We start from the raw sequence: 17,814 nt of genomic DNA, 5'->3' as shown, positions 1-17,814 counted from the left end.
GACTTTAGGAGTATTTTTGTTTTTAAAAATAATTTATTTTAAAAAATTAAAATATTGTCTTTAAAAATCTATATATTTTTTAAAATAATTTGTTTTTAAAATCTCATGTATACCGATAGCTAATCAAAGTGCAAATACTTTTTATATATACTTCACTTTCCTTTGCGTCTCAGCCAACCTAACCCACAAAATTTCTCACTATATACTCTAAATTATCTTATCATTACAATAACCAAAACCACTCTAAAAGCCAAAATTGAATATGCAATTGATTTTACAATCTAAGCTATTCAAAGAAAATAAAAGCTTTTCCTTCAATTATTTTTTTAAATAATTAATTTAATTAAGAGGTTGAGTGTTCAACCCTTTTGAATTGAAAAAATGGAAAAAATCTTCGCTGAGAGTGCTTTCTCCTTTGGATTTGATACGGTGCAAATATGGTTGGATTTAATTTAATGAATTGAGGACACCTGTGATATAAAAAAAAATAGAAAGAATCAACTACTAGTTGGTCCAGTAGGATAAGACGTTAGATCCCTTAAATAAACATCCAATATTCGAACCTTGGCATTATGAGTAGAGAAAACTGACTTGAGAAGTTCACCCTTAAAATAGCCTCTATAAAACCCAAATTTGAATTAGTCGGTTGTGTCCGATATTGATTGGTTTAACCACAAAGAAAGTTTTTGTAATTATTTTAAAAAATAAAATTTAGGTGGGGTCAATCTCTCACTTTCTCTATCTCTTTCTTTGCCCACTTTATTACTCTTCAATCACTTTATGAGTAATTAACCTTATTGGCACACTACAACACTACACTACACTGAAGGAGTGAACTTAATACTCACTCCACTTCACACACGTCACTTGCTAAGATAAAAAGATTGCTCTTTTTCAGCCACAAAGTCATCAGAAAGCATTGTTGGTTGCAACTAAGCAAATACACCTCACATTTTTTAATTTTTATTTTTATTTTTTTTTTAAAAAATTATAATAACTACACAACAGAGCTCTCCTTTTCTTTCTTTGTATATTTTCTTGGTTTATCAGTGACCCAGCTAACTGTCTTTGATGGTGATATTTTAATGTTATCCTCTATATGTAAATATATATTTTTTTTTCTTTTTGTGTGCAAATAGTCATTTATAGTTACGTTTTGTGAAGATTAAGATGGTTTTTGGTAAATTCTAAGGGAAATAATAAATTTTTTTTTAATTCATTGGAGGCTTAATGGACCAAAATAACACCGTAAGCTATACAACCGGTGTATCCCTCCCATTGACTCACCAAATTAATGAAAACAATGGTGATCAAGAGGACTCAAACTCAAATCTTCACTCCTCATATAGATAAGAAGACCATCCAGACCACTACCTAATTGGCTAAGTGAAATTTAATTTAATAAAAGCTTATAAGTGTTATCATATATATAATTTAAAATAATGAGATTTAAGTATTTTAATAGTATTGTTATCAAATACTACTTTCAACTAAATTATTAACATTAAATGATTAAATTTTAGAAATTATCATATGATGATATATAATAATTAAATGTGTGTGTTGAGTGTACAAAACTTCCTACTTTGCTAAAATATAAAATAATACCCTTCCAAATATTTAGAGTAATAAGAAAATGTAATCCAGTTAAAAAAATTTAATTATGGTGCTTAAGATTGTGGCTTATCTATTTTAGTGGGTGAGAAGTAGGAGTGGAGTGGGAAATCAGAAATTTTTATATTTCAGAAATCTAAGTAAATCTTGGCCCTTTATATGTTAATATTTATTTATTTATTTATTTTGGATTAATTCAATTTCCTGTGGGTTTTTAATTAGCTTTATATTATTCAGTCAGACTAAGTATGTCTGTCATGCCAAGGAAATTAAAATGCTTTAGTTGAATAACAAGGATGATTAAGTAAGAAAGAAGCTAATTAGTTTTGAAATCACTTTTGGATCATCCTGAAACTACCAACGGAGTGGTCAATTAAGTAATTAATAAATGCATGGAGTCAACAAGTAATTAAGTAATTAGTTTTTTTCTGATCTATGAATTGTTAATTTTTTTTTTTAAATTTCGATTAAAAGTTTAAAAAGCTATAATTATAAACGTCACGTGTGTCTTAAATGTTAAAGATCATGCATGACTGTACATCAAAATATAATCTAATAATAAGTATATATACGGCCTAGTAATAGATTTAGGACTGAATTTCCCTCCTCCCTCGTAAATGTCATGCATGACTCAAATGTTATAAAAAGATGTATACACTAGTGGCACAAGTGAGTGGTTGGGGGATATGTATAGTAGTAGTAGTAGTAGTGGGTATTAGTGAAGTCTGTTAAGAAGTAGTGATGTGTTGTAGAAAACCACTTTGGAAGTTGTAACTAATGCACACAAACCACATAGAAGAAAAAAAAAAAAAAAAAGAAAAGTAGTAAGAAGGAAGGTGTGGCCATCAACCCCCACCTTTCATTGACAAAATTGACAATGACTCTTTGCCAACTACAAATATTGAATTAGGTTTACTCCATTCTTTACTCACTAATTTGCTCTGCTCTGTGCTCCCTCTCCCACTTTGCCTACTCAATATTGACTCTCTCTCTCTCTCTCTCAAAAGAAATAACAACTGGCCCAACTCATTGCCACACTCGGATGCTATTACAAGTGTGTGCATCTAAGTGTTCATGTTTGAAAATTTTTAGAATGGATCCAATCTTATTATTATCTCTAATTCATGGTAAACAAAATTCATTAGTAAATTATATTGATTAAAACGAAAAGACTTATTTATACTCGGTGTATGTGCTATCTATACACTAAATCAATTATAAACAGTATTTTAGTTCAAATGATATCATTTCTGATCATACATTAAGATAAAAAAAAAAAAAAAAAAGACAAAGCAATATCATTTTTTATCAAAACCTTTTTTTATTAGCTGAGTGTGTATAAGACCATCCACACACCGAGTGTAACCAAGAAATTTTCATATTTATAAACACTCAATTCATTAGTAAATTAGATTTATTGAAAAACAACCATATCCTCCATGATATACTCTTTATTTACTTTTTGATATCTTCGTGATGCTAGCGGGATATCTTACTTAAATTTTCTATCTTATCATATAAAAAAAAAATTATTTTTTTAGTTTGCTTGTATGGCTACAATTTAAATTCAAAATTTCTCAATTATGATTTAATTGTATACTAATAATTGGTTACTGAGAGTTTTTTTTTTTTTTTTTTTTCATGTGTCTTTGCATTTCAGTTATTGATTCAATTAAAATAATTGTGATGAAAGAAATGAATAAAAATAATCTACATCACATCTATTTTTATATTAAAATAAAAGATTCTCTCTTTATGTGAAAAGGCTCTCAAGAAATATAATGTTAGGCATGGAAAATGCCTTTAGTCTATTTGATGTCAATGTAATATATTTTGTAGCTCTTAAAATGTTGAAAATACATAGGGTATTATATCCTTCATAATTTATATATATTGCAAGTGCATTCTTATTGGTAAACTAATAGGAACTTAACTACTAACTTATACTCATCAGTCCCAAAATATAAGTCGTTTAAGTTTTTTGTACAAATTTTAAAGAAGCAATTAATTGTCCTAAATTATAACAACACTAAAGGTAATTTAAAAAAATTGTTCTGTATTTCAAAACCAATAAATACTTGTGAAAGTATTTATTATATCTGATGTAAATAAGGGTAACATTGAAAAAATATAATTTATTACTTCTTAAAATACTTAAAACGACTTATATTTTGGAAGAAAGTATATATATATATATATATATATATATATATATATATATATATATATATATATATATATATATATATATATATATATATATATAGTTGTTTTATAAATGAGTATTTAGCCCATAATACAAATTTGCAAGAATTCAAATCATTGTATTTTTTTTTCTATCTTATTTTTCTTAACAGAGCACAAAAACAAAACCAATAGTTTTGTTCTCTTTGATGCAAGGAGATGAGTTTTTTTTTTATTATTTTCAAAAAAAAAAAAAAAAGAAAAATTAGAATATGGAAAATGTTATCAAAGTAAAGAGAATGAAGTAAGTAGATTGAGAGATTGTTTACCTAATTGGATTGCTTGTTGAACGAAAGCACGTATGGTTTGTTGGTAATTCTAATTAATTAGAATGATGGCATGAATATGATCATGGATTTGTCCAGTAATAAATATAAATCGTACATAATACAAAAAGCCTATGGATTTGCTGAAACTTTATATGATCTCAAAATATATTACTCCATTTTTTCCAAAATATAAATCATTTTGAATATTTTGAAGAGTAATAAGATGTTTTTTCAATATTACCCTTATACAACAATTAACTTTACAAGTAACTATTAATTTTAAGATGAATGATTATTTGATTAAATTACTTTTTGCTTTGTTATAATTTGAGAGAATTAATTGCTTACTTAATTCTTGTGCAAAAATCTTAAACGTAAGATTTAAATCTCGTCCCCCAATAATTAGAAAAAGAAAAAAGAAAAAAAGGAAAAAAAATATCAGAATGCGGAAATGCAGATATCAGAATGTTGAACTGTTCAAGAATCCTCCCTTTTAAATAATTTCACGTCTTAAATTATCAAATCAAATCAACCATTTAGATTCATTTAGGCTTAAAAATCACTTCAAGACGGACTTCAAAGTTTTTAGAATATTAACTCAGCACCTGCAACAACTCAATTCAGTTCTAACATTAATGGCAAATAGACCCAACCTGTATTTCAGCTCTGATGATAGCAATAACGCAAGAAAATATTGTATTCTGGAGGAGGATGGAAATGCACGGCCAAGGTCATCAAATTCGAGTAAGTCAAAATGTTAAGTTCTAATTTTACTTTCACACGCAAAGATTCAACTTTATTAGTAGGCAAAACAAGAAACATGATGAACATCTGCAATACTTTCTTATTGCTTGCTGTCTTGGCAATGATATAACACCATTTGCTTGGAAAATTAAGACAACTCTATATGGGAAACCGGTGAATGCAAGCAGCAAATTGTACAGAACAGTAGGGCAGATTATTTCAGAACTACAGTTGCCATCATACTGGTGTCAAACCGACAACACCTGCATACACATAACACCACAGGAAACAGGAAAAGGAAGGTTCAAACAAGTAATTAAATGAAGATCTAACAGATGAATATCTATATGCCTGCATTAAAGTAATTTGCTATTAGCATTGAAATTCTAGATAAGCATGAAGGACGTACATGGTTTGGATAAAAAAATAACCTCCTTAAGTTCTAGTTCTACATTAAATGAAGGATACAATCATACAATGACTCAAAAAGGTTCCTATAGCAATTATTCAATTATGGACTAATGGATGTATAGACTTCTGTTTGACAATCTACCGTCACTTTCTTGAGCCTACAGATTCCAATGGGGTGCGTTTAAACATTAAGGTATTCTCAACTGTTATAAAAGCAACACTTACTAATGATAAACAAGTTTTCATGGTTCAAGCATTAGACAAAATCAACTTGCTACAAATTTTGGAACCTCGAGAAAGAATTCAAACGATCATCGTGACTTCAGTAGATGACCATACTATATTGTTGATTCAAGCACAAACTTGAAAATATATATTTAAAACTGGAGACATTAATAGGCAAAAATCTGGTTTTATCATATAAGGTTAAGTAAAAGTGCAACCATGATAGTAATAATAATAATAATAAATAATAATAACAATAATAATGTTCAGTTGGTTCACGATTATCCTGACAGTATCTGAAGAACTATAAAGATTGACGCTGCATGAAACATGATAATATGCTTGTCATCCTACCAACAAAATCCTGAATCTGTCTTCTCTAATACATGAATAAACCATAATACTCTGAATCCTTTTCTCTATCTAAACATCAGATTTCTTAGTTCGGTTCCTACATTCTCTCTCCCAGCTCCACTTCAAAATACCTTCCGTAGCCTGTTGAATTTTTTTTCCTTTTTTGGGGGAAGCCCAGGCATTGCACCAATATGGACTAATAGCATTTACTCCTTTTTCAAATTGTCGCACAAAAAACTTTTTGATCTACCAGTATATAGAGATTTCGCTAATGAAAAGGCTTTCAACGCCGCCCAATATCCCTTCCTTTTCCAAATATTTTTACGAATACGCGTTTTTGATATGGAAGTACGTTTTTTGGGAACTGCGGCAACTGCCATCAAACAATAAAGACATTACTCATTATGTACTCGCTCTTTATGCCTGAACAAGTGTACAGGATGCAAACGAGCACATACACAAAATCACAAACAAAAAAAATATTACACATGGCACAAGCATTCAAACAGACACAAAGCTAAAACTTTTATATTTATGTATATTTCATTTTTAATTATTACCTTTCGTCAATTGATTCTTCATTACTAAAGATTTGCTTCCCTTAGATTTGATTGCTGAAAAACCTAATTTCTCAATCGATTTCAATCGAGAGGGTGACAGAAGAAGAAACAGCTGTTGGAAGGGTTTCTGGAGCAGAAGTGAATGGTGACACATTCAATTTGTTGAATTCAGATAATCCTGGTCTAAGTTTAGCAAAAATACCTATATTTGGCTAGAATTACTTGAAGTAGGTCAATGATAATTTCTCTTAGGGCAAAAGATAAACTAGGATTCATAAATGGAAAGTGTGAAAGGCCTGATACTAATTCTTCATTGTTTAATGAATGGATGTGTGCTAACTGTATGGTAGTTTCATGGATTCACAATTCAATTCTGAAGGAATTAGTTGAGGCCTTCTTATACCAGTGCTAGGGCATCAGCTTGGAGAGAGTAATGGGCCTTTGCTATATCAAATCAAGAGAGATATAAGTGATTTTAGCCAGGGAAATATGAGTGTAATTGTGTATTTTACAAAAGCTGAAGAAGTTATAGGACAATATATCATGCTTATGGCAGCTTCCTACTTGTAGTTGTGGTGTGGCTACGATTATAGCTGATCTTGATAACGAAGACAGGTCGATTCAATTTCTTATGGGGCTTAGTGAGTACTATGACCATGTTAAGAATCAGATATTGCTGATGGACCGTTTCCCTAGTGTAAACAAAGTCTACACCATGATCTTGAGGGTTGCGAAGCAGAGGGAAGTCCATCACTCTTTGATTGTTTTAAGTGAGACTACTGTTGTAATTTTAGCACGAGGAGGCACTGGGTATAGGAGGAACAGTTATAAAGATGGGAAGCCTATGTTCAGGAAGAAAGAGTTTATAAGAAAGGAAGATAGGTATTGTGAACATTGCAAGACAGGAGGGCATACCAAGGATACATGTTTCAAACTCCATGGTTACCCTAAATGGTAACAAGAACTGAAGTAGAAGAAGGCAAAATCTCAAGCTAATGTTGCAATGCAGATTGATGATACACCCATCTTGAATGTTATGGAAGCTGGAATGATGGGATTTCCTAGTTCATTCAACAAGAAAACAATCAAAGGAAAATCAGTTCAGTGCACAAATTCTGTTGATGCAGCTATTGCAAATGCAGTTAGCTTTGCAAGTAATTTGTTCAATTCTCATCATTTTAACATGCACAATAGAGTTGTTTGTGATTGGATAGTTGACACAGCGGCTACTGATCATATGACCCCAAACATGACCTTGTTTGATCCAATAATCAAATTACCTAGGCCCAAACCAGTTCATTTACTAGATGGCTCCTGTAAACTGGTCACATATAGGAAAAATAAAATTGAGCCATAGAATTACCTCATACAATGTTCTTTATATACCAAGTTTTAAATGCAATTTGATTTTAGTAAATGCCTTAACCAAAACAAACCATTCTGTCAATTCACTTCCAAATCATTGTATTTTGCTGGAGTTGCAGAGTAAAGAAACTATTGCCATTGGAAGTGTACAAGATGGTTTGTAACACTTAAACAATCATTCTTTTACAACAAATAAACCTTGTAATGCTTTCACAGCTTGTAAGGACCATTATATACCCCTTTCTTTGTTATGGCATTCTAGGTTAGGACATGTTTCAAATAAGTGTTTGAAACAGATACATGATATACCTGATGTGAATGTAGATAGAGAAATGTGTCCTATATATCTTTTATCAAAACAACAAAGATTGGCTTTTCCCATTAGCAAGACCACATCAAGTGAATTGTTTGAGTTAGTACATATAGACCTGCGGGGACCTTACAGAGTTACTTCCATAATAGGAGCTATATACATGGTATCAATTGTTGAGGATTTTAGTAGGTAAACATGGACCTATATGATAGCTGCTAAGTCTCAAGTTTTTAGTGTTATCACTCATTTCATTCAATTAATAGAAAATCAGTTTCAAAGGAACATTAAGAAAATCAGAAGTGATAATGTGACAGAATGTAAATAAAGAGTGTACAAATCTGTTCAATACACCAAAAGTCGTGTCCTTACACACCCCAACAAAATGAGGTAGTAGAAAGAAAGCAGAAGTCTTTGTTTTAAATAGCTAGATCCATTATGTTCCAAGCCAAATTACCCAAAACCTTCTAGTTTGAATCATTATTAGCAGCTACTCATATGGTAAATGGAATACCAACAAAAACCTTGGCTTGGAAATCACCTTATAAGGTTTTATTTGGTAAACAACCAAATTTGGGGTATTTCAAGGTCATAGGCTCTCTATGCTATGCAACAAATATTAAATTTACCCTCTAAGCATAAGTTTGATATGAGACCAATACCCTCTATTCAACTAGGCTATGCGCCACAACATAAGGCATATAGGTCATATGATTCATGTTCCAAATGCTTGTTCAATTCCACGGATGTAATTTTTCATGAGAATAAATTCCTTTTTTACAACAGATCTTGAGAATACTTTGTTATTTTCTTTGCCCAATCGTATTCATTCTCAAGATGAACAATATTTCTCCATCATACTCATAACAGATCACATTATACATCCAACTCATGACACAACTACATCTAAGTCCTAATCACATTCCGCAAACTTCTACACCTCATTTACAAGACAACAATTCTATTACCCCATCAACATCCCTGGATCACAATACACCTTTATTACAAACAAATCCAACTCAAACAAGTTCAGTTTTACCAATTAGAAGAAGTAAAAGGCACATAAGTAAACATGCATGGATGAGGGATTTTTTAGCAAATGTAAATGACAATGGCAATATTTCTTCTACTGTTGCCGCCGATGCACCTCTCCTAACTATTGCCCATATATTCTGGAATAATCTTTTTAAGAGGGACAATTTTACATATTTCTACCAAATCCTTCTATTGCAATTCACTCAGGTACTTCTCATTTTCCTCACCTATTACTGATATAATTTTTTATAACACCTTAGCCTTTCATGCTAATGTGTCAAAAATTCATGAACCTACATCTTATTATCATGCTATGCAAAATGAAATACACGCATGAGAAGCAAATCAAACTTGGACATTGACAGATTAACCTCTAGGTAACAAGCCAATAAGGTGTAAGCGGGTATACAGAGTTAATATTTACCCAATGGAGAGGTAGATAGGTATAAGGTCAGGCTAGTGGCAAAGGGGTATAACCAATTGCTTGGGTTAGGTTATACTGAGACCTTTTCTCCTGTAGCTAAATTAGTCACATTAAGGCTGTTCTAGCTATTGCTACCTCCAAAAACTGGTCAGTCCATCAATTGGACATTAACAATGCTTAACTTCATGGTCAACTTGATGAGGAGATTCAAAAAAGTTAATATGGTTGAATTAGGTTGGAAGACAAATGCAATAAGGAGTTTGCTACAAAACTCAAATTTTATGGTTTTACACAATCATCTCATGATTACTACCTTTTCACCAAAGGTTCAAGATCCGAGTTTCTTGCCCTCTTGGTTTATGTAGATGATGTTTTGTTGACAGGAGTCACAGACTCTTTGATTTTGCAAGTCAAATCTTTTCTTCATAAAGAATTTACTATTAAAGCTTTGGGATTTGCTAAGTTTTTTGGATGGTTTTAACCCAAACCAAATTTGTGAAAGACCTCATTTCTGATGCTGGTTTAGATACAATCACCCTCCTCTTACACCCCTCATTCAAGGTACCAAACTTACACTAGATATGGGCCTATGTTAACAAAACCCCGACCAGTGCAGAAGATTGGTAGGTAGGCTTTTATACCTTAGCCTTACTAGACCTAATATCACCTTCTCAGTCCAACAATTAAGTCAATTCATGCAGCAACGTGAATATCACCTTAAAGCAGCTATGCATGTGTTAAAGTACTTGAAAGGTTGTCCATTTAAAGGTTTATTTTTTCTTTCTCATAATGATTTCTCCTTGACTGCTTATTGTGATGCTAATTGGGCTACCTGTGCTACCATAAGAAAGTCTATATCAAGCTAATGCATTTTCTTAGGGAATTCCTTGGTTTCTCGAAAGTCAAAGAAACAATCCACAATTAGTAGATCTTCAGCTGAAGAAGAGGATAGGAGTATGGCAGTCACTTTTGGTGAGTTATAGTGGATTTCCTATATTCTACAAGATCTTTAGGTATCTACTTCACTTCCCATTTCCTTGCATTGTGATAACCAAGCCGCTTTACACATTGCCAACAACCCTGTATTCCATCAGCACACCAAGCATATCATATTGTCCAGAATCAATTGCTTGCAGACTTTATACTTCCACAACACATCTCCACCAAACAACAGTTGGCACAGTTGGTTGATTTCTCACCAACACCATCTTGAGGAGGGGTGTAAAGTATATTTATGTAACAGCTTAGCTATTTTACTCGTACAATTGTCAATATATGATTAGTCTCGGGGATATAAAGTCAAGATTAGCGGTTACTTTACTCTTTTAGTGAATATAGTCTAAAAAGCTTTTCTAAGCTCATTACATTGTAATTCCCAATCTATCAATGACACTTTCTCAGAGATTATTCTCTCATCTTTCATCTTTAATATTCATACAAAGTTGTTCAAACTTTAGGTATGCATCTGAGGAAATCAGCACACAACTTTTAAGATTTTAATTAGCAAGCTTTGTACATGTTTCTCGATCATGGGATATAATCAAGGAACAAATAAGCAAAAAGATGTCATCCAGCAACCAAACATATGCAAAAATATGGAAATGTGTGTATCAAAAAAAGAAGCATCTATTCTTTAACTTACCACAAGCCAATCTTCCACCTGCATTGCCAGTGGTCAAACTAAGTTCATGCCCACCTACACATCATATATAGGAAGGAGAAATAGATTAAAGACATGAAGAATGCATTGGCCATAAAGTAAAGTTATAGATACCACATTGCAATAGTGATATGAGGAGAATTTTCTAACTATCTAGAAATAATACCATTATGAGCTTCTATTGCTAAAGATATGCCTTTATTTTTGCATTACTACTGTTATATGACAGTAAATATAGCAAGTTATCACTACTGTTATATGATAGAAAAATCGCAAGTTTATGAGCATTTAAAAGTTAGTTTCACCTCCATGTCCAACACTCCTCCAGTCCTTCCCACAACAGCCAATTCACTTTATTTCTAATAAACATAAAGCTGTACCATAATTATGAACAACTTTCCATGCAAGTGCAAGACAAAATGCAAGCCAAGTTTAAGATATTGATAGTAAGCATATTTCAACAGGTATGATATTGTCATTGCCCAGTGAACCTCATGATGCAACGAGTACCTACTGCTTACTGCCCCACTGCTACAATAAATACGAAGTATCAAAGGAAGAAATTACCCTTTCCAAGGTCATCTTCAAGCTCATGGACAACAAGTGCTCTTCCGACTACTGCATTTGGACCACTCAATGGTATCTGCATATTTTCCATCAAAACTCAAAAAACTGAGTAATTGCATGATGCTAAATTCATAAGGTCTAAATAAAGAGCATAAAACATGCGCACAGCAACATAAACCCAATCCAAAAAGCTTTTAGTTTTTGTTTGGGACTTTAGGAACATTAAAAAAAATAGAAACTCAGGTTTCAGCTGACAAAGATTACCTGGTTATCCACAATTGTTGCTTCTGCCACCCCTGTATTAACAACATTTGCACAAAATGATTTATTAATTGGTTCAAGCAAGCATGCAAAGACCAAATGAAATTTCACAAAGGTATTACCATCAGCGTTAGCAACTATGTTTCCCAGGTCACCCGCATGACGGATTTCATCTTCAGGAGCACCATGTGTCTTGTTGTTCGGATTGAAATGAGCTCCTATTATTTGAATCAAAAAAGAAAATTAAAAATATGAGGGAAAAAAAAAAAAAACAGCACTAGAATTATCCCACATTAACTCACGTTACAAAATCCAGAACTCACAAAACTGAAGCCTTTCAGTATTTTCAAGTCTTACCTGTAGAAATGCATCCATTTGTTGTGTCACCATACTCATGCTACACCAGATAGTGATTAGAAAGAGAAATTAGCACATGAAAAGTATATCAAATTTCAAATACATAACAATAATTGCTAAAGCCAAAAATGCTCACTAGGTGGAATCCATGAGGCCCTGGAGTAAGGCCAGTGACACGAACATTCACTGTTGTGGGACCTGTTGAAAATACATTGCAATTTGCAAATAATCAATGAATTACCATGATAGCTCAATTTTCTTGCCAACAGAATTTTATAACAAGAAAATTTTCTTCTCAAGACATTAACCTCCACTTAATTGAACTCAACACGGTTCTCTCTATTTAGGCAGTTCTTTGAGCTTATCATATGGAGGCAATGAAACAGTTGATGCCGCTCCATCATTAATTCGTTAAAATTTCAAATTATGGTACCAAAATCTTTACAGAATACGATACTTTTATCATAAATTATTAAACAAAACATCAGAAACTAGAAAACAGATATCTGCAAGCCAACTGCACTTCTTCTTAAGTTATTGAAATAGATTTAATGAGCAAATGAAAATTTCTGATTCTTCAAAAGCAAACATATCAAAAGGAAATCAAAGGAGCAAAATTATATTCTTCGCAAGTCAACAAATTCTGTAGAAATCACTCCTAATGAACCAAAAAAAAACATTAAACCCGTCAGAGCAAACAGAAAACCGAACACACCAATTACTCTTGTTCCCTCGTTTTCTCATCAGACAAAACTGAGAACACAAAAAGAAAATCAACCTTAAAAATAGTAATCTAAAAGGAGAGATGACAGACCATCGTCTTCCTGGGTCAAAGTGACAACGCCTTCAACATTGGAGGTACCCTTAAGGACAGCGACGGCCTTTTTGGTAGCAGCAACGACAGCAAGGGGTTTTTTTGGGGCGGCGGCGGTGGTAAGAGAAAGAGGTAGCGATTGACGAGGAAGTTTGAGAGAAACACCATGGAATGAGGAATGCAGAGGTGAAGAGTGGGAAAGGATAGGGTTTGGGAATGGATAGAGGAGAGGATGAGAGGATGGAGAGGCTGCAAGGATTGTATGAGCAGCCATGGCTGCTACAGCAGCTGCTGCTTGCATTTTTTCCCCTTTAGAAAATGAGAGAGAGAAAAGAAATGATAATGTGAGTGAGAGCTTCTAGCGGTGGCTACTGGCTATTATTGTAACTTATTGGATAGTGTCTAAGGCATCAGATATAGAATTGTGGGAAAATTTTACCTCCGACCAGGTACATGGACCGTTCCGAGAGCAAATTAAGGAAGATAAAATTTTTTATTAAAACGAAAATATTTTTAATCGTACAGAGAAGATACAATGGAAATATTAAAAAAAAAAATATTTACCGTTATTAATTGGTCATGAGAATGGCAATAGACCCTTCTATACAAGTAATTTCTTAGAATTGTAATATATACATTAAAAATTTGGATTTATTATTGGTTTGGTCATAAACTTGGCAATAGAGGCGTCTACAGAAGTAATTTCTTAGAATTATACTGTATACGTTATTTGGATTTGTTATGAGATAAAGATGTATTTTAGAAAAAAAAAAAAACATTTGTTGGTGATTTTTTTTTTCTTTTAAAAAATATAATACTATACACTACGTAACAAAATTTTTGTAAGTATTATTATAAAAAATAATATCATATACATCATATATGACTATAATAACTTGATTTTCATAATTATAATCAGAGTTACGAAGCTTTAAAAATCCATTTTACACCATAATTTCTCACAAGTTTTATTTTCTTTTACTTTAAAATTTACTAATGAAAATTTCCTTTTATATTTAAAAGTGCATTACTTATTTCTAAACAAAAAATAAAATTGTGATTTTTCAAAATAAAATTAGCAAACCATTGATAAAGAGTATAATATAAGTACATCATAATATTCCCATAATAGGAATAAAAAATATAAATATATACAATTGAAAACTTTATTCAAGAGCGGCTTGATAGGACTTTGTGTAACACAGACTGGCGTTGTGCCTTTCCAGAAGCTTCTGTTATATCTTTGCCTCGCTTGGCTTCTGACCATATCCCCCTGTTGCTTGGTACTAAAGGGGTTTCTCCTTTTTCTGTTAATAAACCTTTTCAGTTTGAAGCCGTTTGGGCTACTAGGGAGGATTTTACAACTGTGGTAGCTTCTGCTTGGAGGTTGCCTCATTCTTCTATTTCCGAGGCTCTTGCTAATTTGCAGGAACATGCTTGTCGTTAGAATAAGAAGGTTTTTGGTAACATTCATTTTAATGAGAAGACTTTATTACATCACATTAAGGGGGTTTAGACGGCTCTGAAATGACATGTCTCCTCTTATTTACTAGAGCTGGAGTAAGATCTGTTGTCGCAGTATAGTTTGATCTTGCGCCAGGAGGAGGTTTTCTGGTTCTAAAAATCTCGTTCTTCTTGGCTTAAAGATGGTGATCGTTGTACTAAGTATTATCATACTGTCACTCGGGTTCATCAGAAAAAGAGTAAAATTGAGTGCCTGAAGAATGAAGATGGGGTGTGGATTTCGGATCCGTTACAGCTAAAGAATTTGGTTTGTTCCTTTTATGAGAATTTGTTCTCGGTTGATGCTAAGTTCTCTTCCTCTTCTCTCTCAAACATTATTTTTACTTGTTTGTTGGTGGATGCTGTCGGGTTTATGATGAGGACAGTTTCTAGGGAGGAGGTATGGGAGCTTTGTCTAGTATGGGTTCTTTTAAAGCCCTTGGACCTGATGGATTTCAACTTTTATTTTTTAAGAAATATTGGGATGTTGTGGTGATGAGGTGGTTCCGTTTGTTTATCATACCTTTTCTTCTGGTGTGATGGATTTGCATATGGCTCAAGGTTTTATTGTTCTTATTCCTAAGGTGGTTGCACCAAAGGTGATTTCCCAGTTTCGCTCGATTATTCTTTGTAAAGTTTTGTACAAAGTTTTTATGAAGGTTCTTGCTCTTCGATTGCGGCCCTTTATTGATGGTTTGATAGGTCCATATTAGAGCAGTTTTATACCTGACCAATCGACTGTTGATAATATTATTATTACTCAGGAGCTCCTTCATTCTTTTTACTGGTTTAAGTGTAAAAGGGGTCATTTTGCTTTGAAAGTTGATATAAAGAAGGCTTATGATAGAGTTCACTGGGATTATCTGCGGTTTATTTTGCAGTCTTTTGGCTTTTTGAGTCTTTGGGTTTTCTTAATTATGAGTGCCCTTTCTCAGTCCTCTTTGGCAGTTTTATGGAATAGGAGCCCTTATGCTTTTTTCTCGCCTATTCGCAGCGTGCGGCAGGGGGACCCTCTTTCTCCCTATCTTTTTGTGTTATGCATAAAGGGTCTCTCTTCATTGATTGAGAAGCAGGTTAGGAGGAAGAAGTGGGTTTCAATTTATGCTTCTCGGGGGGGTTCGCCCATAAGCCACTTACTTTTTGTTGATGATTTAATTATTTTTGGGAAAGCGACAGTGCACCAGGCTAATGTGGTTTCTGATATGATGGCTAGTTTTTGTGATTGCAATGGTCAGCATGCTAATTTGGCAAAATCCCGTATCTATTTCTCTAAATCAATTTCCCGTGCTACGAAGCATAAGCTTTCAGCAGGTGTTAGCTGTTGCTATTACCTCGGACTTGGGTAAGTATTTGGGTGTTCTTCTATTGCACGGTCGCTCTTTTATGGCCCATTATCAGTCTCTGATTCAGAAGGTGGAGCTGCGTTTGGCTAATTGGTAGTCACGTTTGCTTAGTCCTGTAGGTAAAAAAGTTCTTATTAAGTCTTCTATCTCTTCTTTGCTTGTTTATTCAATGCAAACTGTGTGGTTGCCTTCTTCTATTTGTGTCAGGTTGGATCGCTCAGCCCATAATTTTTATTAGCATTCTTTGGATGACTGTCGCAAGATGCACTTCATAGGTTGACACTGACTTATTAAGCCTAAGAAGTTGGGTGGTTTGGGTTTTCGGAGTGCTCAGCTATTGAATGTGGCTTTGCTTGGTAAGTTGGGTTGGAAAATGTTTACACGTGACTCAGCTTTGTGGGTACAAGTGGTCTATAAAGTATTGCCAAGGGCGTTCTTTTCATCCTAGGTTGAAGAACTCTGATTTTAGTACATGGAAAGGTATTATAAGAAGTTTCTTGCAATTACAACCTCTTTCCTTTTGGTGATGGTCTACAAATTAGCCTGTGGTATGATTTTTGGTTGCTTGGGGGTCCTTTGATGCATGTTTTGGATTCTATTACAAGGGATGAGGAACATTTTAGGGTGGCTACTCTCATTCGGAATGGTTCTTGTGATTTTTCGAGTTTACAGACAACTTTTCCTAGTGTGATTAAGTGTTATATTCAAGCGATTCCTCTCCCTGTGACAGTAGTTATGGCTGACTCTCATATTTGGAGGTTTTCATCTAATGGTAATTTTACAATTAAAGCAGCTTATTCTTCTCCATTTTTTTTCGAGTCTCCTATGGATTCTATTGCTTTGCCTTTTGCCTGGATTTAGAAGATTGATAGTTTGCCTAAGTTGAGGCATTTTTTATGGTTGATTCTTCATTCTCGTCTTCCAACTAATTCTTTGCGGTATGTTCGAGGTTTGTCTTCCTCTAATTTGTGCGGTCGTTTAGGTATGTCGAAAGAATCCCTTTTGCATCTTTTGCGTGATTGTGTTGTGATGCAGGGATGGTGGCAGCAATGGGTCTTGCCTTCAACTTTCTTTGGTATGTATGATTTGACTATGCAGCTGTGGAGTAACTTGTCTTGCAATGTTCCAGGTCCTTTTGGTATTTCCTGGCATCTTTAGTTTCTAGCCTCTATTTGGTAGGCTTAAAAGGCGAGGAATTTATTTGTTTTTCAAAATGAGTCCCTTGCTATTTTTGATTTAAATCGGTGTGTGTTTAAAGTTGCCATGGATATTACTAATTCTTCTCATGCTGCCACCGTTAAGGTTTGCATGCCGATTAATGTTGCTTGCGTTGCTCCGCCGGAGGGTTAGGTCAAATTAAACTGTGATGGTAGTTGTCTTTCTAATCCTGGTCTTTCTAGTGGAGGTGGTTTATTTGGGGGCTTCAGGGGAAAATGGTTGGGGGATTTTTCCATTAATATTGGGCACTCTATGATTTTGGTAGGAGAGTTGACTGCTATTAGGACTGGCCTTGTGCTTGCTTGGGATTGTGGTTTTAGAAGATTATTGTGGAATCCGATAGTTTGGAGGCGGTTTGTTTAGTCCATTCAGCGTTGCCGTCTTCTCATCCATTGGCAGTCCTCGTTCTGGATATAAAGAATTTATTGGTTCGTGATTGGGAGTGTTCTCTGCATCATGTTTTTCGCCAAGCAAATTTTACTACTGATCATTTGGCCAGGTTAGGTCATTCTAACCCTTCCACTTTGTTTGTTTGG

The 17,814-nt window shown here is 33.6% G+C and overlaps 1 protein-coding gene across 3 annotated transcripts; it reads right to left on the bottom strand.

Moving 5' to 3' along the window:
• Nucleotides 1–4,872: 4,872 nt before the first annotated feature.
• Nucleotides 4,873–13,609, bottom strand: CSD2 (copper/zinc superoxide dismutase 2). 3 transcript variants are annotated; one of them, XM_089722683.1, is made up of 8 exons: nucleotides 13,215–13,606; nucleotides 12,537–12,598; nucleotides 12,401–12,440; nucleotides 12,166–12,261; nucleotides 12,047–12,078; nucleotides 11,783–11,858; nucleotides 11,198–11,251; nucleotides 4,873–5,134 (listed from the first exon to the last, which is right to left on the bottom strand). In XM_089722683.1, exons 1-8 carry the CDS (start codon nucleotides 13,513–13,515, stop codon nucleotides 5,109–5,111), a joined length of 687 nt encoding a protein of 228 aa, XP_089578809.1. In that variant the 5' UTR covers nucleotides 13,516–13,606; the 3' UTR covers nucleotides 4,873–5,108. The 3 variants fall into 3 exon arrangements, with proteins under 3 accessions (XP_089578809.1, XP_089576492.1, NP_001295663.1); XM_089720366.1 differs by lacking the exon at nucleotides 4,873–5,134 and adding an exon at nucleotides 5,942–6,234 and having other exon boundaries at nucleotides 13,215–13,609; NM_001308734.1 differs by lacking the exon at nucleotides 4,873–5,134 and adding an exon at nucleotides 10,547–10,635 and having other exon boundaries at nucleotides 13,215–13,539.
• Between the last annotated feature and the right edge of the window lie 4,205 nt (nucleotides 13,610–17,814).

The sequence above is a fragment of the Jatropha curcas genome, chromosome 1 (genome assembly GCF_041381405.1).
Source record: "Jatropha curcas cultivar XTBG-Jc1 chromosome 1, XTBG_Jcur_1.0, whole genome shotgun sequence".
NCBI lineage: Eukaryota > Viridiplantae > Streptophyta > Magnoliopsida > Malpighiales > Euphorbiaceae > Jatropha > Jatropha curcas.
The sequence above is the reverse complement of the archived record's forward strand: the minus strand, read 5'-3'. Positions and strand labels throughout refer to the sequence as shown.